This window comes from Sorex fumeus, unplaced genomic scaffold, assembly GCF_029834395.1.
Source record: "Sorex fumeus unplaced genomic scaffold, SorFum_2.1 ptg000034l, whole genome shotgun sequence".
In the NCBI taxonomy this organism is placed as follows: Eukaryota; Metazoa; Chordata; class Mammalia; order Eulipotyphla; family Soricidae; genus Sorex; species Sorex fumeus.
The window spans coordinates 43,859,055-43,884,324 of record NW_026606091.1 but is presented as its reverse complement, the minus strand read 5'-3'; the positions used below and the strand labels follow the sequence as shown (position 1 = coordinate 43,884,324).

The following is a 25,270-nucleotide window of genomic DNA, read 5'->3' as shown; positions in this document are numbered from 1 at the left end:
GAGAGGATCTTTCAGATCTACTTGTGAACTTCGTAAAAAGTGCAGACTCAGAAATAAAGATAACACAATTGTGATGTTGATAAACAAAACACTCAGAAATACTGAACTTAGGACAGTGCTTTAAAAACATTTCTCTATCTAAATATCTGTACCAAATAGAATTCCCCCAGGTACTCCTATTTTTCCAGTGATTGCTAATGTGCATAACATGTTTTCACTGGAGATAGAAATTTATTTTGTTATGCTGCTGCTCAAATTTGATATAATAACTAAACATTAGTAAGTCAATATATTCTTATCCTGCTTTTAATCAATGGCAAAGATTTATATGGAAGTAGCAAGTATATAATTAATATAATTTGAGCATATAACATTAATTATAATAATATTTAGATTAATCATTAGCATAATATTTCCCATTTTGGAAATTATCATATACTTCTGTGGTTTATGATAGTACTGGAGGAAATTAAATAGGGAATCATCATCATGGTGCCATAGAGATATGATATTGATAGTCTTCATGTTCATCAAATGACAATTTTATTTCTGAAGAGTATATCATTAATAGACTAAATTATTTAAAAAGAATACACTGATATTCATTTTCATTGAATAATAGTCCAAATGAAATAGGAATATTTCAATAGAATAATAGAGAATATGCAAATAAAAAATTTGTTTCAAGTTACATGTGTTCTTTGTAGGAGAGAAGTATGGATACCTTTCACTTCCAAAGACACTGGTAAGTAGGAAGAGTGTTGAACATTTCTGAATACTTTTGTTCAAAATCTGAATTTTGCTTTCACTGCCTGTTGTCACCCCTTCCTAATAGCTGACTTTACTAGGTTGATAGTTAAGATAAAAAAAATATTTATTGTCCAGGATAATTGAGTAGTGATGCATATGGTACTTGTACTTCTTGTACTTATTTGCGTTGAGTTTGGGAGGTTGGGTATAGAGGGATACACATTAGGATCAAAGTACGAACTACTTGGAATGATGCATCTGACTGTATTCCAAAATATTGTCCACTAGATGGCAAACTTGGTTGCATGATTAATATGGTTTTACATACCTCTAGGCATTTGTAAAACAATTGAGTCAGAATTTTAAAATGGAGATAATCAAAACACAACTGAATTTTAAAAGAATAAGATTGGGCATAAAAATTTAGATAAAATAAACCCTCAAGTTCTTGGGAATGTTCTTTGTTCTTGTTGTTTGGACCACATTCCGCAGAACTCAGGGGAGAGTTTTCTTAACTTTCCTAAGTGCTTTATGGTCTAGTGGACTAAGGGAACTTTGGGTGTGCTGAGACAGGAGGAACCATTTTAAGAGGTCATTTTTCATCTCTATTTTCCAACAAACATGAGACAGTTCCTGATTTTGTGTGTGTCTTTTATAGTTTCCCTATGTTTATTTTCTCCCCTCTAACTTCTCTTTTATAGTAAAAGCATTAGAAAAAAAAATCCCCAAAAGACAATATTAAATGAGCAAATATAACCTCTGGGAAAGAGAAAAAGAACAGAACCAAGGTTATTCTGTTCTGCAGTAAGTTGGTGGCAGTCAAGCTTGTGTGAGAAACAATAAGTCATGATGCTGATGAAGGAGGCAGCATACAGGAGTTCACGGGCACACTGGCAGATGATCATTATCTGAAGCTGCCACATGAACATCTTGCTTTAATTTAATCTATAATTTGTGGACACGTGCAACTATGCCTTGTGTGGTGTAAACAAAGTATTCCTTTTCTTTATTATAAAACAGAAAAAGGCCCTTATCTCCATTGGCCTGCTCTTATGAGCTTTTGTCCTAACCAGGGCAGCACCCACCAGAGCTCAGAGTGAGTGGAACACCCAACCACGGAGCTATCTCTGGGGACCTTGGGAATATATTTTGCAAAAAACATCATCAGTGCTTTCTATTTTCCAAGTAAAGAGGTATTGGTGGGCCAGTAGGGTGCCCTAACTAGCACATAGTGTTTTCTCCACTAGTAGGGGAAATAAACTCTGTGTTCCAAAGAGCCTACAGGAAAGGTGTCTTACTGTTTTGCTTGGGGCTCAGCAAATGTTCTGGTTCAAACACTTAATCCTGGAGCTAGAGAGATAGTACAGTGGGTAAGGTACTTGCCTTGCATGCAGCAGGCCTGGGTTCAATTCCTGGCAATGCAAATGGGTCCCTGAGTCCTACTAGGAGTGACTCCTGAGCACGGGGCCAGGAGTAAGCCTTGGGAACTGCTGCATATGACCCTAAAACCAAACAAATATTAAATCCTAAATAGAATCTCTTGTATACCATGGGATATTAGGATAAGGAATCAGGATGTCAAAGAAACTAGTATGCTGACATTTAGTCCTCACAGGACAAGTTGCTGGAAGGAATTGCATTCCAGAGTCACAGCATTGCAAATTATAGAGGACTAACAAAGAATAGCTTTTTTTTTTCTTTTTGGGTCACACCTGGCAATGCTCAGGGGGTACTCCTGGCTCTGCACTCAGGAATTACTCCTGGCAGTGCTCAGGGGGCCATATGGGCTGCCAGGGATCGAACCAGGTCAGTCACATGCAGAGTAAACACCCTCCCCACTGTTCTATTGCTCTGGCCCCAGAATAGCTATTTTTATCGTAACATTTTTATAAGACTCATCCAACAGAGGGACCAGGAAGGTTTAAGCGTATAATAGCTGGACCCTGAGTAGACTATTAGAGTCTCCAGAACTTTCTAATAGGCCGTGCTTTCTCTGACCCCAGAGTGCTGACCGACTGTTCAGAGCTAAACCAAAACACTGGCGTTCTGGCAATTAGTTGCCATTTAGCTAAACACATGAATAGACTTTGAGTAGCTATTGAAATGCTTCAATTAAAATGTTACTACTCCGGTACTTTAGGTACTGTGCTATCCCTGCTACTAATGTTCTATTGCCTTCCAATGAGACGTCCTGCATTTTAAGCTCTCTCAATCTTTTTATTGTCACAGAAGAATAATGCAAACCTGAAATCCTTAAAGCCAGAAAAGCCTGACTCTGAGGTAAGAACTTTTTCCTTGTGGCCGGCTTGCTTCCATCTTCCTTTCCCATCGGTAATGACTAATGGTTGTGATTCAAATGTCCGTTCTGTAGGAGCAAGCCAGGATAGCAAAGCTTGGCCTTAAGCTGGGTTTGCTCACCTCTGACGCCAACTGTGAGATCGAGAAGTGGGAGGACCAGGAGAATGAGATTGTCCGGGGCGGACGGAGCATGTCCAACATGGCCTATTCGCTGTATTTATTTACTAGGTAAATGGAGTGACTCTCTGATCTTTTTAAATGAATTTAATAAAATTCACTTAATAAATTCATTTAATAAAATTCATTTAATATGGTGTGAAGAACAAAGCGCCATGTTAAAACACCGATAGGTTAAAGTCAGATTCAAACATGTGATAAAATGACTAGGAAATTCTCGGGGCTGGAGTGATAGCACAGCAGGTAGGGTGTTTGCCTTGCATGCGGCCGACCTGGGTTCGATTCCCTGAGCACTGCCAGGAGTAATTCCTGAGTGCAGAGCCAGAAGGAACCCCTGAGCATCGCTGGATGTGACCCAAAAAGCAAAAAAACAAAAAAAATTCTTTTCATTTGGGGCCACACTCTGGTGCTCAGGGTGGACTTCTGGCTCTGTGCTCGGGATCACTCCTGGCAGGCTTGGGGCACTGTATGTAGTGGCCAGCACCTTACCCTCTGTACTATCTCTTCTGCCCTCAAGCAGTCCTTAAGACATTTAAGTGACTGTGACAAGAAGACAAATACTTAATTAGAATTTGCATTTGGCAAAGCTACTTGTTTTGGTTTGTGCTCAATTCTTTCCATAGTTTTGAAATAATTGCTTTCTACATTTGTCCTCCTATATGACAGGGTCTCTCCTGTCCTCTCTCAGTACATTCCGAAAACAATCCCTTTTGTGGGGGGCTGGAGCGAGAGCACAGTGGGTAGGGCGTTTGCCTTACACGCGGCTGACTCGGGTATGATTGCCAGCATCCCGTATGGTCCCCCGAGCATCACCAGGAGTAATTCCTGAGTGCATGAGCCAGGAGTAACCCCTGTGCATTGTTGGGTGTGATCCCCAAAGCAAAATAGTAATAATAATAATAATAATAAATAAAATTTTTTATGTGTGTGGTGCCAGTGATCAAACCCAGAGCCTCGCATATACAATTCACTACCTTCTCAATTTTTATACAAACGACTGAGCTCCCTAGTATAAACACCAAAAAAGCGGGGGGGGGGGGGGAGGGCAGAAACCAATGTGATGTATCAAAGAACTGGAGAGCTTGCTTGCACCAGGACCTGGCTCCATGGCTCCATCCCTGTACCATGGGCATGGCCCCTCACTAAAAGTGACCTCCATGAACTTCCAGGTATGCCTCAACCCTCTTAAGTAAAAACCCAAGTGATGGACTAGTTAGCTACTTGAAAAATTAAAGCCCCAAGCCCTACCTAGGGTAACTGCAGTTGGGTACCAGTCCTCCATGAATCAGCCTAATACAGACACAAAATAAATTTCTGTAGCAGGGAATTTCCCTTTGACTCTTACTTGACCTAAAGTAAGTCTTAAATGTCCCATTTCAAGACTTTGGTTTAATGTTCCAGTCAGTATTGGTCACATTTCACAGTAGACATGTACCGATGAACCGATGTAACAGAAGTCTTTGCTGGAGGCTGGAATTGTGCTAATCGAATGTGATGGTGATCTGAACCAGCAGCTTTCCTTCTAAACACTGAGAGTGCATGTTGGAGAGGTTGGTTAGAGGACCAGAGCACTGCCTTGCTCGCTGGAGCTCTGTGCTTGATGCCTGGCACTTCATGTTCTCCCAGGCACCAACTTAGCAATAGCCCCGAACATGACTGAGTTTGGCCCCCAAACCAAAAAATATATTTTCAACTACGATAAAATTAATAATCATATTTTAATTGATGTATTCTAATATACAAGCTGCCAAAGAAATTCACCAGTAGATTTTTTTTTTTTTGCTTCACTGTCCCCCTTTATTTTCTAATTTTAGGCTATTTCAGGAAACTGCTGGCTTTCTTGTTTCAGTCATAACAGTAGGTTCTTTTCATGGTGAGCCCAGAGCTCTATGCATCTGAGGCTTGCCCTGTGCTTCTGTGTTCCATCCCAGCCCGGAGACTTGGACCTGGGAAGGAGTCATATGCAACCCATGGCAAGTAGGAAGCGCGAGGGTCACATCCTGAGCAGCAGGAGTACGAAGCTCCATGGACTGGAACTTGTTTCTAGAAAATAGTTATTGGACCGGAAGACTGGAGCTTAGGCAAAGAAAATGAGGTTTTCCTAATGGGTGACACCTTGTGCCATTTTGATGAGTCTCTGTCACATGACCTGGCCTGTAACATCTCACACTGCCTTTGGATTCTACCCATGTGTCAATACATCTGTCCCCCTTCCCGAGAAGGATTTTCTTTTTTATCTAAGACCTGTGATGATTATATCCACTTCATCTAGTATCAGAGGTACCTAAACTTATTTGATGTACTATCTGCTTTCAGAAAAAAGATTAATCATGGGCTAGAGTTGGGTATAGTGGGTAGGGCATTTGCCTTGCATGCAGCAGACTGGAATGTGGTCCGTTCCCATATGGTTCCCTGAGTTATTACCAGGAATAATTCCAGAGTACAGATGATAAATAACTATTTCTGAGCATCACCAGGTGAGACTCCCAAACAGCAGCAACAAAAAGATTCATCAGCACCTCCAGAAATCTACCTTCCTTTTTGGGGGGGCTAGAGGTTGAGGAGATCATATATGGGATCATATCAGGGAATGGACCTGGTGAACCACATACAAGGCAAACACCTTAACCCTTATACAGTCTCTTTGGCTCCAAATCTACCTTAAGAGAACAAACAGAAAGTACCACCCTTTCCCCCCCACCCCCACCCAATTGCACCCAAGGCTGCTACCCAAGGACTGCACCCCCATATCCTGTTTGAACTACCCAAGTTTCAGAAACACATTAATTCGCCTTTATTGTGTCCTTTTTAATTATTTATCTCTGGGCTACACCTGGCAGTGCTCAGGTGCTATTTCTGACTTAGTATTAAAGGGACACTCTTGGCTCCATGTTCAGGGGTCACTCCTGGTAGATTTTGGGGCCCCATATGTTTCAGACTGGACCCTCGCCTCCTGCATGCAATGTGTGCTCCAGCCCTCTGAGAGCCATCTTTCGGACCCCCTGTCCCATTTACCGTACCTGGTTTGTAGTTTTGCTGGGTAACTGTGTACTTCTTCCCCAGGCTGTCATTTAAGGCTGACTTATAATGTTATAAACATTCTTAACAGCTAAGTGTCCAGCCTTGGGGTCTAATGATTCTTAAATTGATACCTCCTTTGTACCTTCAGATGATCCTCACAATGGTTTATCAGAGAACAGGACTCTTTTGTTCACATCACAGAGCCACTAAGGGACAGAGAGTGGTAGCACAAATGTGAAAAGGTTCACATAGACACTCAGAATTCACACTTCAGCAATAGGCTTCATGACCACTGGGTTCCTGTCAGAGCTGCATTTGACTCAGAAATGACAGTTTTCTAACTGGTTTGCTATTTTATTACCTAATAAAGGCCTTTTATGGGCAGCATTTAATCAGGTCTCATAGATTTAATTTATGGAGCAAAATGAAAAAGGATAGAAGGAAAATTCAATATTATTATTCAAATTTCGAGACTGTTAATACACAAAAGGTACTAAAACTTTGCTTATAAAACCAAATTTCATATCGTCACTTTTTCTTACCTCTTTCGTAAATTAATTTTATTTCAGGGGAGAGGGGCCACTAAAAACTTCCCAGGATTTAATTCATCAGCTAGAGGTATGTTTTCTTTCCATTTGTGCTGCTAAAATTCTTCTAAAAGTGGGTAGTAAGTTTCGAGTCCATTTACTGAATCATGTGTATGTGCTGGCCTGTGCACACATATATCAGATCCTTTCAGACTGACATCAAGTTTATTTCCAAACCCCTTTTCCTCAAAAGTTTAATATTCACAGCAGTGCATATATATTTTTTTTAATTTTAGGGCTATACCTTGCAAAAAATTATCAGATCTTGTCAGGAGTAACCCCCAATGGTATTCAGGAGCTTAGTGATAGAAAAGCGAAAAAAAATAAAAGTAATTTCAGGAACATTTTATGGAGTGTTTTGAATTTATCATATCGGAAAATAATCTCAAATAATATAAGAATAAAGTGGAGTAAAAGTCAACAGTCAATAGATACGATATTGCTTTAGCTTTCCCCAAGCAAGAGAAATAGTGTTTCAGTAGGTTTATACATCTAGTACCTTCCTGGATTCCAGACAGGCTTAATGGCCTCTTTATTATTAATTAGGGAATATAGATGAAGCGAAATAACACATCAGGAGGTATCTGTCATTGGTCTGAAGCCATCAGTGGGAACTTAGGACATATTAGTTTTCTCCTTCCATAGTCCAGATGATTTTGAGCAAGCAACTTAACCACTGTACTATCACTTCAGCCCTTTTTTTTAAAAAAAGATTTTTTTAACTGAGGCACTGTGATTTACAAAGTTATTTATGATTGAGTTTCAGGCATGCAATTTTTCCAACACCCAGTTCCTTCACCAACGTCTCCAGTTTCCCTCCCACCCTCCTGTCTGCCTCTATGGCAGGCACCTTTTTTTTTTTTAGATACTGTTGTTTATAATACTGTTACTTATAGGGTTTCTTAATGTATTTCTTAGTATCTGTAAGACATATACCTAAAATTGTGATGCTTCCTTTCCACCAGATTTTTGCTGATGAGGGCTTAAAGCTAGCTTCAAGTGTACAAGCTTTCTCCAAACAGGTAGTGCTGAGGTGGGGTCAATTCTTAATGCATTTTTAAGAGTTAAGTGATGGGCTGGTTTGGAATTGTTGCCATTTCCTAAATTACGTTTCAGCTGAGAGATGATGACAAGCTTATGCTTCTCCTGGAAATAAACAAGCTAACTCCTCTCTGCCAACAACTCCAGACAATAACTAGGACACCTTTCCAGAATCAAGTCTTTCTAAAGGTAAGCGGAACAGTGGATTGATCAGGCAGATCCTTTCAGACTGACATCAAGTTTATTTCCAAACCCCTTTTCCTCAAAAGTTTAATATCCACAGCAGTGCATATATATATATATATATATATATATATATATTTTTTTTTTTTTTTAATTTTAGGGCTATACCTTGCAAAAAATTATCAGATCTTGTCAGGAGTAACCCCCAATGGTATTCAGGAGCTTAGACTCCCCAGTGTACTCAGGGGGTATGTGGTATTAGATTAGAAGCTGGGTTGGTGGGATGAAAGACAGTGCCTAAACCCCTATACTATCTCACCAGCCCTTATTTCCATTTTTATCAATGCCTTGACTGTAGGAATCATTTATCACTTGCAGTTGTAACTGACCCCAGGGAACAGTAGCTTCACCCAAGCTGAACACGATTAATTCCACAGCACAGAGTTGCTCCTCTTAGACCCCAGCGTTAACATCTGTGTTTCTGCCACTGTAGGTCGATAAGTGCATTACAAAGGCGAGATCCACGATGGCTATCTTGGTGCAGCTCCTCTCGCTGTGCTATAAGCTGATGAAGAAGGTGAGACAGAAATCTGACTCCAACTCACATTTTAAAAATGAAAACACCAAATAAAGCTGCTGTTCGGTTTTTTATTTTCCACGTAGAAAAGTAATTGTCTTAATTCTTTTTCAGTTTCAGATGGAAAACAACAAGTGGGGCTCGGTGACAAAGAAAGACTCTGTGAATGGCAAATCCTGAGCTTTTGGGGTCAGATATCTGCAACATCGCGTGGCAAGGCTGACGTTTTTCTAAAACAGATGATCCTTTATATTTTTAGAAATTCAAAAATTTTATTAAAAAAAAAACCCACACACCATGAAATACTGCTGTATTTTCTGACCATAAAATCAATTGTGGAAACTTTTGGAAACTAATAAATGCCATGGCAATCGCTAGAATTCAAACTGCAGTGTGATTCTAAAATGGGACATTGCCACAATCAAGTTTAAGCCCAGGGGGCCAGAGGGACAGAACAGCAAGTAGGGTGTTTGCCTTGCATAAGCCTGATCTGGGATCAATCCCCAGCACCCCATGGTGTACCCCGAGCACCACCAGGAATGATCCCTGAGTGCAGAGCCAAGAGTAAGCCCTGAGCACTACCTGGGTGTGGCCCCAAAACAAAAACCAAGTCAAATATCCCACTGACTAAATGAGTTTAAACTAAAGCTTTTTTTTTGAGTATGTATACACCTGCACTTCCTTGTTTTTTTTTTTTTTTTACTTTTCAGCTTATCATCATCGAGTCTAATCTTCAGCAGAAAATAAACAGTTCTGGCTGAACCTGGGTTTTTTCCTTAAACCCAGGGCCTTTTCTTGAGCCCTTCCCTCATCTGTGACTGGGCTTCTCACTGTGCTGCCACAGCCCGGGCCAACACCACACGTGTACAAACACACACACACACACACACACACACACACACACACAAACACACACACACACGGTGTGACTCCCAAACTAAAAACCCTGAATCATACACACACACACACACACACACACACACACACAGGGTGCGACCCCCAAACAAAAACACCCTGAATCATACACACACACTGGGTGTGACCCCCAAACTAAAAACCCTGAAACACACACTGCTGGGTGTGACCCCCAAACCAAAACCCCCAAATCATTACTTTTTGATCTCTGATAACAAAAGATCCTTTCAAATTACTATAGAAATAAGAGGAGAAATGTTTACAAGCTAGACATTCTTTTTGGGGGTGGGAGGGGTTTGCCTAAACCTGCAGGGTGTGCAGAAACTTTCATGTCTTGGAGCCCTGGTGCACTGCATGGACTGCAGTGCTGGGAATCGGCTGTAAAGGTTCACGTTCTCGCAAGCCAAGCATACGTTCATTCTGTAGAGCTATCTCCCTGACCCCCAACATGTAAGGGGATTCTTCTAAGTAATTTTTACTCAACAAGTGATACTTAAATGCATGAATTTTCAGGAAAAATAATAAATTTTAAGGTTCTTTTTATCTGAAACTCATTGTAACAGGGCTTTAGGTAAACAAATCACATAAACGGGGGAGGGGATGGGGGGAGACACACAGCATGAGACCAGGGAGCCAACAGGTAGGTTGGGTCACAGGGAGAACACAAGGTCAGAACGGGGTGACGGAGAAAGTTGGAGAAACGCTAGGCTAGACTTTCTGGTATCACAGTGAAGTAGAGGTTAAGAAGGGTCAGAAGGATCCACTCGTTTTAAAACTTCCAATTGATGGAAAATTGAGTCCAAACCAGTACCCAATGCCACAATATCTATGTGAAAATATCCACTTTTGTTACTAACCCAAAAATACCCTGTGTTTATGTACTGCTTGTTAGAAAATGCAGCAGAGGAAGAAGGGAGTCCCCGGGCGGCAGTCTGGGAGGCTGAAAGATGAAATGGGGATACGGCGAGCTGGACAGGGAAGGAGAACCGGGCGCAGTGCAGGGCGGGCTCTCCGGGGACGGGCTGTGAATCGAGCAGCTCTTCTGCCGGGCAGCCGGCAGCCACTGCGGGGAGGCGGGCGGGAAGTGTCCACTCTGCACACGCCCTCTCCAGGCCAGCCTTCAGGAGGTGGCTGCTGCGACATTTGTGCGTTTCACCAAGACTTCTTCATATTGTTTTCGCGTTAGTAGACCTTCTGTTACGCTCTTACTTTCTTCAAATTTGGGCAATACAACTGCAATGTAACCTTCGGTGGACGGCTGGCAAGAAAACAGAATGATTTGGTAATTTCAGTCCAGTGACCAGTCCGTGAACCATAATGGGATCAGACTTTCTGCCTCTTTACCTTCTCCTGAAGAATGGATGGCTCATGGAGGATGTTTTCATTCACTTCCATCAGCCGTCCCCTGACACAGCTATTAAGGGGGGAAAAAAATGGCTTTGAAGAAAAATATTACCTTTTTTCCAAGTGTACAGTCAAAACAAGTAGCTCACCTAGATATGGTGTATTCTTCTCCATCTGAACAGTAAATCTTACACAGAGGTGCAAGTTCTGTTAGAAACTGTGCCCCCTGTGTAATAAAAGGGAAGGTGATTAATGTACATTTTAAAATTTCCTTTGAAAGAAAACTTTCAGGGTTTTAACAGGATATATTCGTAGAACAGAGTTTTAAATAAAAAAAGGGCACTGGTGGAGGGATGGGTACTCAATCATTGTATAACTGAAACCCAAGCACGAAAGTTTGTAAGTCTACAACTGTACCTCATGGTGTTTCACTAATTAAAAAAAAAATGGCTTAAGCACAGGGGCCAGAGTGATAGTACAGTGGGTAGAGCATTTGCCTTGCACGTGGCTGACCCGGGGTACAATCCCTGGCATCCTATATGGTTGCCTGAGCCCACCAGGAGTAATTCCTGAGTGCAGGCCAGGAATAACCTCTGAGCATTGTCGAATGTTGCCCTAAAACAAAAAAACCAGTTAAAAAAAATAAAGCACAATAAAGTCATGACTTAAACATTTGTATACAGGTGCTTGTTATGTGCTATGGCTAGGCTCCAACATAAAATATGTAATAATTGGAAGTTTAGTTATAGATTAAGAATGAAGTGCTACTGAAAGCCAGGTGTGCACCTAAAATAGAGGAAAATCTGTCAATTCACAGTAATATAAATTCCAACATTTCAGTATGGCAGAAATAGTTACTTTCATGAAGATTTCTACATTTTTATATTATACAATAAAGGAAAACGTCTTTATTAGGGTCGATCACGAAGACACTTTGTAGATGGGCTAATTTTCTTTCCTTTTCTGACTTTTGAGTCACACTCAGTGGTGCTCAGGACTTACTCCTGGCTCTGCACTCGGGGATCAATCCTGGTAGGCCCAAGGACTGTAAGGGGTGCCAAGAATCAAACGCAGGTCAGTCTTGTGCAAGGCAATAGACGGCTGCTCGCCCCAACAGACAATCTCTCTGCCCCAACGGGGGTATTTTAATACTTCGACAAAGTGCTTGGAGAAAAATCTGAAATCAGAGTAAGGTTTTTTGTTCTTTTGTTTTTGTTACCTGGGCCACACCTGGCTGTGTTCAGGGCCTACTCCTGGCTCTATGCCTGGACTCAAGGCAAGCCTACCATATCCTCCAGTCTCAGGAGAAAAGTTTTAAGTAGCATATACTAACCTGTTGAGAGCAGAGGTAACATTTGGCACAGGTGAGCAGTGTATGGAGGGCAGAGGGCACATCCTGATACACCAGAACTGGCAGCCATGAAGGAATGGAAAATGGATAAGCAGCAACTACTACATATTCTCTCACAGTGAATTTTTTTTCAACCTTAAGATATATAATTTAAGAATTTTATTTGTGAAAATATTTGTTTTATACATATTGATGGTTACATATTTTTATTTATTTATTTATTTTTGCTTTTTTTGGGTCACACCCAGTGATGCACAGGGGTTACTCCTGGCTCTGCACTCAGGAGTTACTCCTGATGGTGCTCAGGGGACCATATGGGATGCTGGGAATCGAACTCGGGTCAGCCGCGTGCAAGGCAAACGCCCTACCCGCTGTGCTATCTCTCCAGCCCCTGGTTACATATTTTTAATAAACACTTGCTAGTCTGAATTTTATAGAACTTGAAATACTACTAGAACGTGAAATTATAATGAAACCAGAAGTATCTCGTTACACTGCCATTAGCATTTTCTTTCAACGGCTGCTTTCTCTGCCCTCCATCCTGGGGAGGATAATGATACAGGCCCTATCTTGCCAGATAGCATACCTTTTGAAATATCTCATGTTTTGGTACTAAGACTTTACGGTTCCAGCGTTCTTATAGTCAGTATCTCAAACTGTCAGAGAGCATGCTGTGTGGACATTTTGGCTCTTCAGACTAACTGGACCAGTCACGACTGACAGGAGTGAAGTAGAGAAGGACAGGAACATACCCGCTTGAATTTCCCGGAGACCTTGTTCTGAAGTCTGCTGCAGTTGGTGCTGATTTGATAGGAGATGCTTTTAATTGTCTTTCCACTTTGAAGTACTGGATGAGATTCTGCCAGTGTGATGACACAGATTCTACAGAGTGAGAAGTGGTCCTGTATTACTACTTGGTACATTCTCCCTCCCATCAGAGTCTTTCTACTGGCCTAAGATCATCGGAATGAACATTTGCTTCGTCAAACTATTATCTCCCCATCCTTTCCAACTTTTCTCTTTGATTAGAGTGTAGAAGGGAATGCAATAATGTAAGAAGGAGTCAATTTCCTTTGAGAAAGGGAAGAGTACCCGAGGTCCCTAGGTAGAAGAAGGCATAAGTCAGGCACGTCACTCATGCCAGTAGGCATAGGGTATCATCTATGCCTCCACCTGTGCCTTCTTCATGGACTCTGGCATTTCCATGATCAGGCATGGATGAGTTACCTCAAGTACCAGGCTCTGGGGGTGGTCTGCCATTTGAAGATTTGAGTAATCTGGTTGTTTTATTGTTCAGAATGAGTAAAAGTTCCATTCTTGTCACCCAAACTCCTATCACTGACTATACCACTTCAACACAGTAAAAGTAATTCCATGGATGTTTGTTCAAACTCTCACCATCTCTGGCTACCAACCCAGAAAGACATTTTTGGTGGTAGCTTAAAATTCCAATTGGCTTACCGGTTAGAATGCTGTAGTATACAATGGTCCTCACTGGGTTTTCCTTTGACATCTACAAGAATAAATGAATTGTTGGTTTTTGAGTCAATGGCTTTATTCTTGCTGTGTGACACTTCTTGGTTCATAGAAAATTACTTATGAAAACTAGATGCATGCCAATCACTGACTTAAAAGATTGACTTTACCTCAAGAGTTCCAAGCTATTTAAAGGAACTTAACTCAGAAACATCATTCATTCAGTCAATGGTAAATCAATTAAGCTTGGGTTCCATCTCATTTACCCTCACTTTAAAATGAGTACACTCATTTCTATTGGGGGGAAAATGAAATTAAGCAATAATGGTCTTATATAATAGTGATAGCACAGCGGGTAGGGCTTTTGCCTTGCACGCAGCTGACCCCAGCGACCTGGGTTCGATTCCTCTGCCTCTCTCAGAGAGCTCGGCAAGCTACCGAGAGTATCTCACCCGCAGGGCAAAGCCTGGCAAGCTACCGGTGATGTCTTCGATATGCCAAACAAAATAACAAGTCTCACAATGGAGCCGTTACTGGTCCCGCTGGAGCAAATCGATGAACAGTGGGAGGACAGTGCTACAGTACTACAGTATAATAGCATACGTTTTTCTGGGCAATTTAAAGGTGACCATGTCATCCTCATTTGCCCCCATGTTAGGGGAGAATGTCTAGGATTTCTGGGGAAATAGGAGTTTAACCACAGTCCTGATCAAATCGGCACAGTTGGTTGACCTCTCTGAAATGTGCTACCATTTTATTTTTCAAGTGGGTGCTTCTATGATTTTTGAAGGAAAGACCAAGAAGGAGTTGAAGAAGGGCTTGGATGATGACAGAACCACTGATACAGAGTATCCACTGCAGAACAGGTCACTTCCTTTTTTTGAGGGGGGGTGCGAGGGGCACCTGGCTGTGCTCAGGGGCCAGCCAAGGTTCTGTTGCAGGCAGGGGGTGACTCCTCCAGGGTGATGAGGCGTACCATGCCTTGCCCAGGATCGAACCCAGGTCTCGGGGACCCAAAGCGCTGGCGCTGGAGCTCTCCTCCCCCCTCCCTACAGGGGCACTTTTCAGCAGCAAATCCAAACCAACCAGGGGCTTGTCCTGGACACCGCTGGACGCGCATCCTCTTAGGAGAACTTCCTGGTACTCTGGTCGTCCCGACAACCTCCGCCGGGGTCCCTGATCGGATCTTGGGGCTGAGCCCTTCAAATCCGACCCTCCAGAAGGGGTCCCCTGCCAACCCGGCGGGCCACACCTGGGAGTCGAACGAGCCCCGTAAGCCACCCACCCTCGGACTGGGCATTGCCCTGCCGGCTGCAGAACCCACCCTCGCCACCTCCCAGACCCCCCCCGCCCCCGCCGATGGCCGCTGCAAAAGTCCATCCCTGCCGCTTCCGACGCGGACACTGCATCAGCAGGGAGAGCGCGCGGCTCCAGACCGGCCCCGACAGCTCCAAGCCACAGAGGCCCGGGAGGGAACCGACCTCCGTCCCCTCTCACCTGCTTTGTACCAGCGGGTGAAGTAACGATCCACCAGCGAAGGGGCGGCCGGCCCCAGGGGCGCGGGCTCCGTAGCCATGGCGACCCCCCGCGCCGCTGCGGCCCCCGCCCACCCGGCTCCGAGGCCTTCCGGCGCGTTTCCGGCGCCGGCTTAAATCGTGCGCATGCGCGTTTCTCGCCCCGCCCTGCAAGCTCCGCCTACCCGGAAGCGACGGCGGCATCTGCGCGTGACGTCAGAGAGAAACTAGAAGGCAATAGGCTGGCAGGCGGCAGAGGGGCGGGTCCAGAGGAAGCTCCTCCCCTCCGCGTCACCCGAGCACCGGAAGTTTCCGCCCCTGCCTCTCCGTCTTCTGACGTCACGCCTAGGCCGTGCTGCTAGCTAGCTGGCTGCCGCTCGCCCTCGCTGCCTGGTGCAAGCGTCTCTCTAGCTGCCTTTGGGTGCTGCACCAGCCGGTGATCCGGGGCTCGGCCGGGGCTCTTCAGACCACCGTGCAGGTGAGTATTGGAGCGACCCGCCCCCTGCCAGAGGGCATCAGCGGTGGCCCACTGTCTGCCCGCTGCAGGCCATGCCTGGACGGTGGCGTGACTCTTGGCCTCCTGCCTTCAACTCTGCCTGTTGCATCCTCGCCCAGCCTGGGCATTCCTTGCAATAGTGGGCAACCCGACTGAAAACGAACCTGTTAGTGTGTGGGAGAGGCGGTAGGAGGTTCGGAGAGGGTTTGCTTGCTGGGCTGCAGTTCTTTCTCCGGACTGGGACTTTATCCTTGGAGAAACTGACATCCTCGTGTGCTTTCTCTGAAGGATTAGGTCTGTGATTAAGAATCTGCAAGAAACCATGATGCCCCAAATAGAAAGAAGGAAGGTGCTGCCACAGAGGCAGCGGGTGGGATGGGGTGGGGCTGTGTGCGAAGGATACTGGGGACTTGGGTGGTGGGAAATGTGCACTGGTGAGGAATGGGTTTTCGATCATTGTATGACTGAAACTCAATCATGAAAGCTTTGTGTATCTCACGGTGATTTCATAATAATAATAAGAAAACCCTGCAAGGTATAGTACAGGTTTGACTTTTTCCTGGAAGTCAATAATCAGATGTCACCAAAGCTTTCAAGCCATTGTCTGCCTTTGACTCTTCCTCACTTGTCAAGTTTCACCTTCCTGCTAATCCCTATTATATGCTGTATCGTTGCTGTTACTCTGTTACTTAATATTAATTGCCATGGAATGTAAAGATAAACTCACCTTTATTCTTTAGATGTTACGTCTATGAAATGTCACGATGAATCCAAGAATTCATGTTGGATTGAGATGCCATTAACAACAGCGTGGTTTATGTAATTACCAACCCTAACAGAAGTTAGGCATGTCCATTCTTAAAGAAATCTGAATAAACCATGCAGCCTTGTAGTTATAATTCCGATTTTGCCAAACCAAAGCAGGTTTCCTAATCTTTTGTCACCTTTTTGTCTTACGACAGCCAGGCCTGGAAATACAGATCATGTATAGTCAGTTATATCAGGTCTTAAAGTGCCTCCACCCTCTCGGTCATTGCTTTGAAGTAAGCTGTTGTGATTTCCATGTTTTCATATCTTGTTGTTGTTTGGGCTGGAGCGATAGCACAGCCGGTAGGGCGTTTGCCTCACAAGTGGCCACCATGGCCGACCCGAGTTCGATTCCTCCGCCCCTCTCGGAGAACCCGGCAAGCTACCGAGAGTGTCTCGCCCGCACCGCAAAGCCTGGCAAGCTACCTGTGACGTATTCGATATGCCAAACACAGTAACAATTGTCACAATTGAGATATTAGTGGGCCCTCTCGAGCAAATTAATGAACAACGGGAGGACAGTGACAGTGACATATCTTGTTGAGAACTGTGAATGCTTAGTACAATTTCTGCTTGATTTCACTTTAATCTTTTTAATGAACATAATATACAGCCTGGGCTGGAGCGATAGCACAGCGGGTAGGGCGTTAGCCTTACATGCGGCCAACATGGCCGACCCGAGTTCGATTCCTCCGCCCCTCTCGGAGAGCCCGGCAAGCTGCCGAGAGTATTCGATATGCCAGACACAGTAACAACAAAGACTCCAATGGAGACGTTACTGGGCCCGCTCGAGCAAATCGACGATCAACGGGAGGGCCTTTACCTTTTTACCTTAATATACAGCCGGTTTATAAATAAATGTAGTCGGAGATATTAATGTTTCTTTTTGTTTGCTTTTGGTTTTGGTTCACACCGAGTGGTCCTCAGGACTTACTCCTGTCTCTGTGATGAGGGAACACTCCTGGCCAGTCTTGAGAGAGCATTAGGGGTGCCAGGAATTAACGTAGGTCACCTACATGCAAGGTCAACCCCTTGCCTTTCTGTACTATCTTTCCAGCCTCATTAGTGCCATTTTATCCTAGCTCTTCTTCAACTCTGGGTTTGTGTGTATCACTGGGGTAAACATTTTCCCTTAATGATTTTATGAGTCAATCAGGATTATACAAAGATAATCTGAAATATGAAATGTTTCCTTACTTGCTTTGTTCTTTTCAACGTAACTGAGGAATAAGAAAGAAAAAATCTTGTTGGGACTCGACTTTCCTCCATTTATAGGTTGATATGTTGGGTGGCAGTTGTCCCCTCCCCGTGGGGTTTTGATGAGACCGATGTTGGTTCCTTCCCTGTTACTCTGTTCCTTCCTGGCCCTTTAACTCATTTTGCTTCTGTGTGTGATTTGTCCTTGTCAAACTGTTCCTTTCTCTTTTAGGGCTTTATGCTTCAGCAGGGGATATTTCTGCTTTTCTTTGGGAATCAACATCATGAGAAACCTCAAGTTACTGCGTACCCTGGAGTTTCGGGATATTCAGGCTCCAGGGAAGCCTCAGTGCTTCACTCTTCGAACTGAACAGGGAACAGTGCTCATTGGCTCAGAGCTTGGACTGATAGAAGTTGACCCTGGCACGAGAGAAGTAAGTTATTAGTGGAAAATACCTGTGCTTGGCATGACCCTTGACGTGCCTGCTTTCAGATTACCTTCCCTCACGATATTTACTCTGTGTATGTGTGTGTGTTTGTGTGTGTTTGTGTGTCTGTGTGTCTGTGTCTGTCTGTCTGTGTGTCTGTGTGTGAAGTAAGGTAATTTTTATTGAAGCTCACTTAGAAATATGTGAGGGGAGAGAAAGAAGTACATGTTTACGAGAGAACATGAGAATCTCCCGAGTGGAAAAGGCAGGCAATAGAGACCAAAAAATGAGATGCATGTTGAAGGGAGAGCATGGACTTAAAGAGCCAGACAACATTTACTTTAAATCTTACTGAATTAATATTCCTTTCAACGTACATTCCTTTATATTAATATCAAGCATGAGTCCTTTTTACCTGGCTTCTATTCTGAATTAAAGTTGATAAAAGCTTAAGTTTTTGTAGCTACTTTACTTTTCCCCCTTTATATGTAAATATTACCCATAATAGTGATTTTCAACTGATCGCACAGATGAAAATTGCCTGTAGAATTTTTAGAAATTGCATTTCACTCTACAACCCATGCTAACTCTATTAGTTAGATCCTCACTGGATCCTGACCACAGCACACTGTTAGGATTAATTCTGGTATCTTCCCTTACCTATATTTCCTTAATAATGTAGTGTAGATAATTACATTTTCCCCTTTTTCTATAGAAATCTTAGAAAACTGCATTTTTTTAACGTCAGGTGTTACTGAACATTTTTAAAAGACTTCTTTTTGGTTTTTCTTAGCAGAAATATCTTAAATATTATTAAAGAGAATAATAATGATAATTATCGAAAGTTTGAATTTTAACATAGGAAAAATCTTTTTGAAAGCTTTAATATAATTAGAGAAACATTAAAAAGTACTCGATTTCTGGAAATGACCTTGAAAGTAGATTGATTTGATTTGTTTCTGTTTTGCTTTGGTGTAAGGTGAAAAATGAAATTTCTCTAGTGGCAGAAGGTTTTCTCCCCGAGGACGGAAGTGGCCGCATCGTTGGTGTTCAGGACTTGCTGGATCAGGAGTCTGTGTGTGTGGCCATGGCCTCGGGAGACGTCATTCTCTGCAATCTCAGCACACACCAGGTAGGCCAGAGCCGCCAGGGAGGCAGAATCCTGGCTCAAACAGGTCCCTTGTGCAGAGGTTTAAGGACTCAGGAACCATCATGTTTAAGCATCTTACAGTTACATATTTTGTCTTGTTTTTTATTTTTCTTTGGGCCACATCTGGCAGTGTTCAGGGCTAACCCCTGGCTCTGCACTTATAGGTCACTCCTGGCAGGCTCTGGGGACCCTATGGTGTGCCAAGGATTGAACCTGGCTTGGTCGTTTGCAAGGCAAGCACCCTACCCTCTGTACTGAGCCCTGATTATGGTATTGTTAATGTTGATTTTTGTCACAAGAGTTACATTGCTAGTATAATAGTAACAACTCCTAATATCAGCTAAATCTTATAATGTGCCAAATACTTCTCCAAGGACTTTTTGTGCATAATTTTATTTTTTCTTTGTTGGAGCCAAAGTACAGCGGGTAAGGCACTTACCTTGCATGCACCTGACCCAGGTTCAATCTCCAGCATCCCATGTGGTCTCCAGAGTCTGCCAAGGGTGATTCTTGAGTGCAGAGCCAGGAGTAACCCCTGAGTATTGCCAGTGTGCCCCCCAAACAAACAAAATTATTTTAAATTTATTCTTTACTGCACCCTTATGAGGAAGATTGTTGTTTCTCATTCTTCAGAAGGAGAAATTGAGGCATGCGTTAGTAGGTCAGAGTAGTGCAGTTGTCAGAGGGGATTTGGCCCCTGGTGCTCTGAATGTGGCACCTTCATTTTCACCTCTTCTGTTTAGTGTCATAATAAGCCTTACATCTTGGGACTGGAGAGGTAGTAGAAAGATTAATAAATAATAGGTAATTAATAGGTAAAGCGCTTGCCTTGCACGTGCCCAACCCAAGTTTGACCCCTGGCATCCCATTTGGTCCTCTAAGCACTGCCAGTGGTTATTCCAGAGTGCAGAGCCAGGACCATCATTGCGTGTGACCCCCAGAACAAACAAACAAACAAATAAATAAATAAATGAAACCTTATTCTCAGTTCATGGACAGAAATAGCAAAACTATCAAATATAAAGTATAACTGTTAGGCACTGGAGTGATAGCACAGCAGGTAGGGCGTTTGCCTTGCATGTGGCTGACCTGGGTTTGATTCCCAGCATCCCATATGTTCCCCCAGCACCACCAGGAGTAATTCCTGAGTGCGTGAGCCAGGAGTAACCCTTAGGCATCGCCAGGTGTGACTCAAAAAGCAAAAAAAAATAGCACAGCGGTAGGGCGTTCGCCTTACAAGCGGCCAACATGGCCGACCCGAGTTCGATTCCTCCGCCCCTCTCGGAGAGCCCGGCAAGCTACCGAGAGTATTCGATATGCCAGACACAGTAACAACAAAGTCTCCAATGGAGACGTTACTGGGCCCGCTCGAGCAAATCGACGATCATCGGGAGGGCCTTTACCTTTACCTTTACCTTAACTCTGTTACTATTTCTCATGTGTAAAATTCATGTATTCATGTGTTTACTTGAAAAGTGAAAAGTGTTCTGAAAAATTTTGCAGATTGCAGGCTCCTCCAGTTAGTTGCTGTCCATCGTGCTGTGACCTCTCTCAGGGCCTGCAAGACAGAATTCCTGTTCCTTACTGTGCACAGAGAGTTCTCACCAAGATTATTTAGTGATTAAAAAAAAAAAATGATTTCATCTTCTCCATGAGATACCTTGGGGAAGGGATGAAGCTTCCAGACATGTCTAGCCCCATGCTCTGTGTCATGCTGAGCTGCCCTGTCATCAGATGATTATTTGCTTTGCGGTTGATATTTCTGATGAAGTCTCTAGTAAACAGCTAGCCACTGCTGTTTTCTCAAATCTCATCTCCTGTCTCTGTCTCAGCTGGAATGTGTCGGAAGCGTCGCCAGTGGTATCTGTGTCATGAGCTGGAGTCCTGACCAGGAGCTGGTGCTCCTCGTTACAGGTGAGCTTGTCACTGGAACTGGCGGCTTTTCTAAAACTCGATTCTTGATATCTGGTGGGCTTAACTGACCGGATGATGCAGTTCCATGAGTGTCTTTGTGCTATCAGACCATTGTTATAAGGAATCTGTGTGTATATCTTAGCTTGTTTTACATTTTAATATATTATTTTAAAAGTCTTTATGTTCCTTCATTTGGGAGAGGGAAGAGTCAAGTGTGACTGAGCTTAGAGCCTCCCACTTTCATTGATCCGTACCTCCAGCCAGCAAGATTTTTTCCTCCTGACTTCAGTGAAAGAGTTACTATGTAGGGCTGGAGTGATAGCACAGTGGGTAGGGCATTGGCCTTGCATGTGGCCGACCCGGGTTCGATTCCCAGCATCCCATATGGGTCCCCGACCACCACCAGGAGTAATTCCTGAGTGCACGAGCCAGGAGTAACCCCTGTGCATTGCCGGATGTGACCCAAAAAGAAAAAAAAGAGTCACTATGTAAAACACATACTAAAAATGCTTCTTAGAGCTTGTTTTGGGGCTATCCATGGTGGTGTTCAGGGATTGTATGTGGTGCAGGGGCTTGAACCTGGGTCAGCCGTGTGCCAGGCAAGTGCCCTCTCTACTGTACTCTCTCCTGCCCTGCTTCTTACAGCTCTTTTAAGAGCTCTTACCTGCCTTCAAACACTGCTTTCCCACTTTCTCTTAATTCCAGATGAATATATATATTTTTTTAAAATTTGCACCCCAGTAAAGCATATATTTGAAGAGATACTTTGGTGACTAAAGTGTTGAAGTTAGTGGAGAAGGGCTATGTTTTTTTTTATTTCATCCTTTTTACAGTTACATAGTATTCTTACAGCGACATATACACTGAGGATACACCCAGTGGTGCTTAGGACTTACTCCTGGCTCTGTGCTTAGGGATAACTCCTGGTGGTGCTCAGGCGACCACATGTGGTTCTGGGCATTGAACGGGGGTCTACGATGTCTACGATGCCAAGCACCTTACTTCCTATATCATCTCTGTCATCCAGGCCATATGGATTTTTAGGCTAGTTTTGCATTACTAAATAGTTGGGAATAATGATGACGTATCAAAATTGTTACTTTATTTGGTTTTGGGGTCCACACCCAGTAGCACTCTTAAATGTGCTAGCTCTGTGCTCGGGACTCAGTCCTGGCGGAATTCGGGGGTTCAAACCCCAGCTGGCCAAGTGCAAGGCAAGCACCTTACTCGCTGGACTCTTCTGGTCCCACTGTTGTATTATTTTTAAACGAGTCAAGATGTTTTGAGTGTGTTGCCTGCATTGTCCTGACCATGAATGGTTTCTCTTCAGCTCTGTAGCTTTCAGTGCTGTAGATATTTAGGGAATCTCAGATTCGTTACATGAAAACAAAATCATTGTCGTTTGTGTTCCTTCAAGGTCAACAGACCCTGATTATGATGACGAAAGACTTTGAACCCATCATGGAACAACAAATCCACCAGGAGGATTTTGGTGAAAGTGAGTAGAACTTTGATTGAAAAAGTTTGTCGCTTGAATTTCTTCTCAGGTTTGATCATTTTCTTGCGATATTCTCAAAACCATATAAACTGAAGAACCATGAGACTTTTTAAACCTTGGTGTATTAAACATCCAATAGCCAGTCGTCTTTTTCTCTTTGGTTTGGTTGAGGTGGTATGATTTGCAATACTGTTAATGATAGTTTCCGGCTTACAGTGTTCCAACAACACACCCGCCACCAGAGTGCTCATATCCCACCACCAGTTCTTAGGATCCCTCCCATCCACCCCTCACCCCCACTCCCGGGCTGACTCTGTTGGACCAGCTCTCCATTTCCTTTCGTCGTCTGTTGCTCCTAAACTGTGCATCTTTATATCCCTCATGAGAGAGATTATTCTGAGTCTGTCCCTCTCCTGACTTCACTCGGCATGATGTCCTCCATTTCCATCAACATAGTGGGCAAATTGCTTGATTTCATCCTTTCTTACAGCCACATAGTATTCTGTTGTGTAACTGCGCTGTACCTGCTTTATCATGCATTGGAAGTTGGATTATAGGATTATAGGGTTGATTCTTATCATTAGCCCAGTTTTTTTGGCTTATCCCACATGTTAGAAGTCAGACCTCTGATGCCTCTTTGTGTCAGAGAGTTGGCTTTGTTAGTAATCTGTGGAGTAGGTTTCTCTGCTATTTATCTAGGTCACTGGGTAAATCTAGCTTCTGCTCCCAAACTTGGGAAGTCTTGGACTGGGGAGTCAATGAAAGGGACTCTACTAACCAAAAAAAAGAGAAGAAGAAAATTTCTAGGGAATAATTCAGGGGAGAAAATGAGAAGTAGAAGTAGAAAAGAAGGGTTATCTTTGTTTCTGCTAATTGCATCCCAAACTATATTTTCATGGGAGCCGTCAGATTGTTTACTTGCTGAGATCTTGCTGTGGTGTTTTGGGCAGTGAGTGGGGGGGACAAGTATCAGAGGAAATGAAGAGAGGAGATGCTGTGTCTCCCATGGGCTCTGCCCAAGGTCAGGGCACCAGCTGGCAGGCCTGAATGAGGAGTGCGATAGGGGGAAAAGGTGGTTTTAACCCTTATCAAAGTCTTATTTCACGCCTTGTACCAACTCTGAGAAGTCAGTTATAAAAGTACTCTGGGGGCTGAAGCGATAGCTCAGAGGGTTGGGCATTTGCCTTCCACACTGCTGACCCGGGTTTGATTCCCAGCATGCCATATGATCCCCTGAGCACCGCCAGGAGTAATTCTTGAATGCATGAACCAGGAGTAACCCTTGTGCATTGCTGGGTGTGATCCAAAAAGCTTTAGCACTGCACTGCCCTCCTGTTGTTCATTGATTTGCTCAAGCAGGCCCAGTAACGTCTCCATTTTGAGATTTGTTGTTACTGTGTTTAGCATATCAAATACGTCACGGGTAGCTTGTCAGGCTTTTCCCTGTGGGCGAGATACTCTGGGTAGCTTGCCGGGCTCTCCAGAAGGGCGGAGGAATTGAACCCCGCTCGGTCAGGCTGGCTACGCATAAGGCAAACGCCCTACCGCTGTGCTATCGATCCAGCCTCCCAAAAAGCTAAAAAAAAGAGCACTCTGTTATTTATTGAACATAATTGATTCCGGACTAATTTGAGCACATACTATGGATGCCAGAGTGTTTCTTGTGTAATGGATACTTTGGCGCTTCCCTCAGGGAGACCCGGAATTCCATGCTGGATTCCTGGATGCACAGGTGTTGGGTATCAAAGAGATGGGAAGAGGCGAATGGAGAGGGAGCACTGAGTAGTGGAGACTGACTTGAGCCTTGACTGAGTGCTGGTGGGTTAATGGAAGGTGGGGGGGGCGGTCCAAGTGAATACAGTAGTTCGTTGCCAGGGAAGATTTCATAGACGTTTTTCACAAGGCATGGTGTCTTTAGGCAGCAGAGTATTTCAGTACTCGGGGTGGGGGGTGGCGGGGGGCAGGCCATGAGTGTGGCATGAAGTGAGTGGGATGGATTTTGATTAAACTTGGAGCTTGACCAGCTTGGATGGAAGGCGGGCGTGTGCGGGGCGGGTGGCCAGGTTGGAGGCTGCTACAGGGCTCCAGGGAGGGAGAAGGAATGTGGGAGTGGGGCTCTCCCGGGAGGATTCGTTCTTTAAAAAGTGAATTCTTGGTGAGAATGGGAGTGTGTTTTCCTAATTGTCTGAGATCCATTACTTAACCCGTGTGTGTCTGATTCCTCTGCTGATAGTCATGAGTTGGAGATGTTTCAGTTTCGAAGTGGGAGAGTGAGGCTTTGGGTAAATTTAGGTGAGGAAGAACCAGCTTAGTGGGACTCTAGCCGGGAGCTCCCAGCCTGGACAGGAAGGCGGGGTAGTGAGTGCTGGTGTGGAATTGGTAGGTGAGGGTTTCCCTTTGCAGCTTTGGGCAGTGTGGATCAGATGGTAGCAGGCAGCAGAGAACCAGAGCTGTGGATACGGAGCGGGAGTCACTGGCACAAAGGCAGCCTTTGCTTTACAGGCTTTACTGTCTTGTGAATGGTGGGTCTCTGGAGGAGTCTAGGA

At 43.9% G+C, this 25,270-nt stretch overlaps 3 protein-coding genes across 3 annotated transcripts in view; 2 read left to right on the top strand and 1 right to left on the bottom strand.

Annotated features, from left to right (window-relative positions):
* CTNNAL1 (catenin alpha like 1) overlaps positions 1-9,014 on the top strand; it is a 64,417-nt gene extending 55,403 nt beyond the window's left edge. The window contains exons 12-19 of the mRNA XM_056116998.1: positions 708-745; positions 2,980-3,030; positions 3,122-3,276; positions 6,816-6,864; positions 7,799-7,855; positions 7,950-8,063; positions 8,551-8,634; positions 8,749-9,014. Of these exons, the coding sequence (XP_055972973.1) occupies positions 708-745; positions 2,980-3,030; positions 3,122-3,276; positions 6,816-6,864; positions 7,799-7,855; positions 7,950-8,063; positions 8,551-8,634; positions 8,749-8,814 (614 nt within the window). The 3' untranslated portion in view covers positions 8,815-9,014. The remainder of the gene's footprint in view (positions 1-707; positions 746-2,979; positions 3,031-3,121; positions 3,277-6,815; positions 6,865-7,798; positions 7,856-7,949; positions 8,064-8,550; positions 8,635-8,748) is intronic.
* ABITRAM (actin binding transcription modulator) lies at positions 8,702-15,353 on the bottom strand. Its single transcript, XM_056116999.1, has 6 exons — positions 15,218-15,353; positions 13,706-13,757; positions 12,997-13,126; positions 11,043-11,119; positions 10,894-10,963; positions 8,702-10,807 (listed from the first exon to the last, which is right to left on the bottom strand). The coding sequence occupies exons 1-6, from the start codon at positions 15,294-15,296 to the stop codon at positions 10,670-10,672; spliced, it is 546 nt and encodes a 181-aa protein (XP_055972974.1). The 5' UTR covers positions 15,297-15,353; the 3' UTR covers positions 8,702-10,669.
* Positions 15,354-15,617: 264 nt separating this feature from the next.
* ELP1 (elongator acetyltransferase complex subunit 1) overlaps positions 15,618-25,270 on the top strand; it is a 56,607-nt gene continuing 46,954 nt past the window's right edge. The window contains exons 1-5 of the mRNA XM_056117231.1: positions 15,618-15,712; positions 17,967-18,168; positions 19,142-19,294; positions 21,145-21,226; positions 22,644-22,724. Coding sequence (XP_055973206.1) covers positions 18,019-18,168; positions 19,142-19,294; positions 21,145-21,226; positions 22,644-22,724 — 466 coding nt within the window. The 5' untranslated portion in view covers positions 15,618-15,712; positions 17,967-18,018. The remainder of the gene's footprint in view (positions 15,713-17,966; positions 18,169-19,141; positions 19,295-21,144; positions 21,227-22,643; positions 22,725-25,270) is intronic.

Excerpts from the sequence above, each read along its gene's own strand:
- ABITRAM (XM_056116999.1), bottom strand. The coding sequence starts at position 15,296 with ATGGCTACGGAGCCCGCGCCCCTGGGGCCGGCCGCCCCTTCGCTGGTG. Across the intron at positions 13,758-15,217 it reads CACCCGCTGGTACAAAGCAG|ATGTCAAAGGAAAACCCAGT; the intron begins GTGAGAGGGGAC and ends TTATTCTTGTAG. Across the intron at positions 10,808-10,893 it reads CATCCATTCTTCAGGAGAAG|CCGTCCACCGAAGGTTACAT; the intron begins GTAAAGAGGCAG and ends TTTTCTTGCCAG.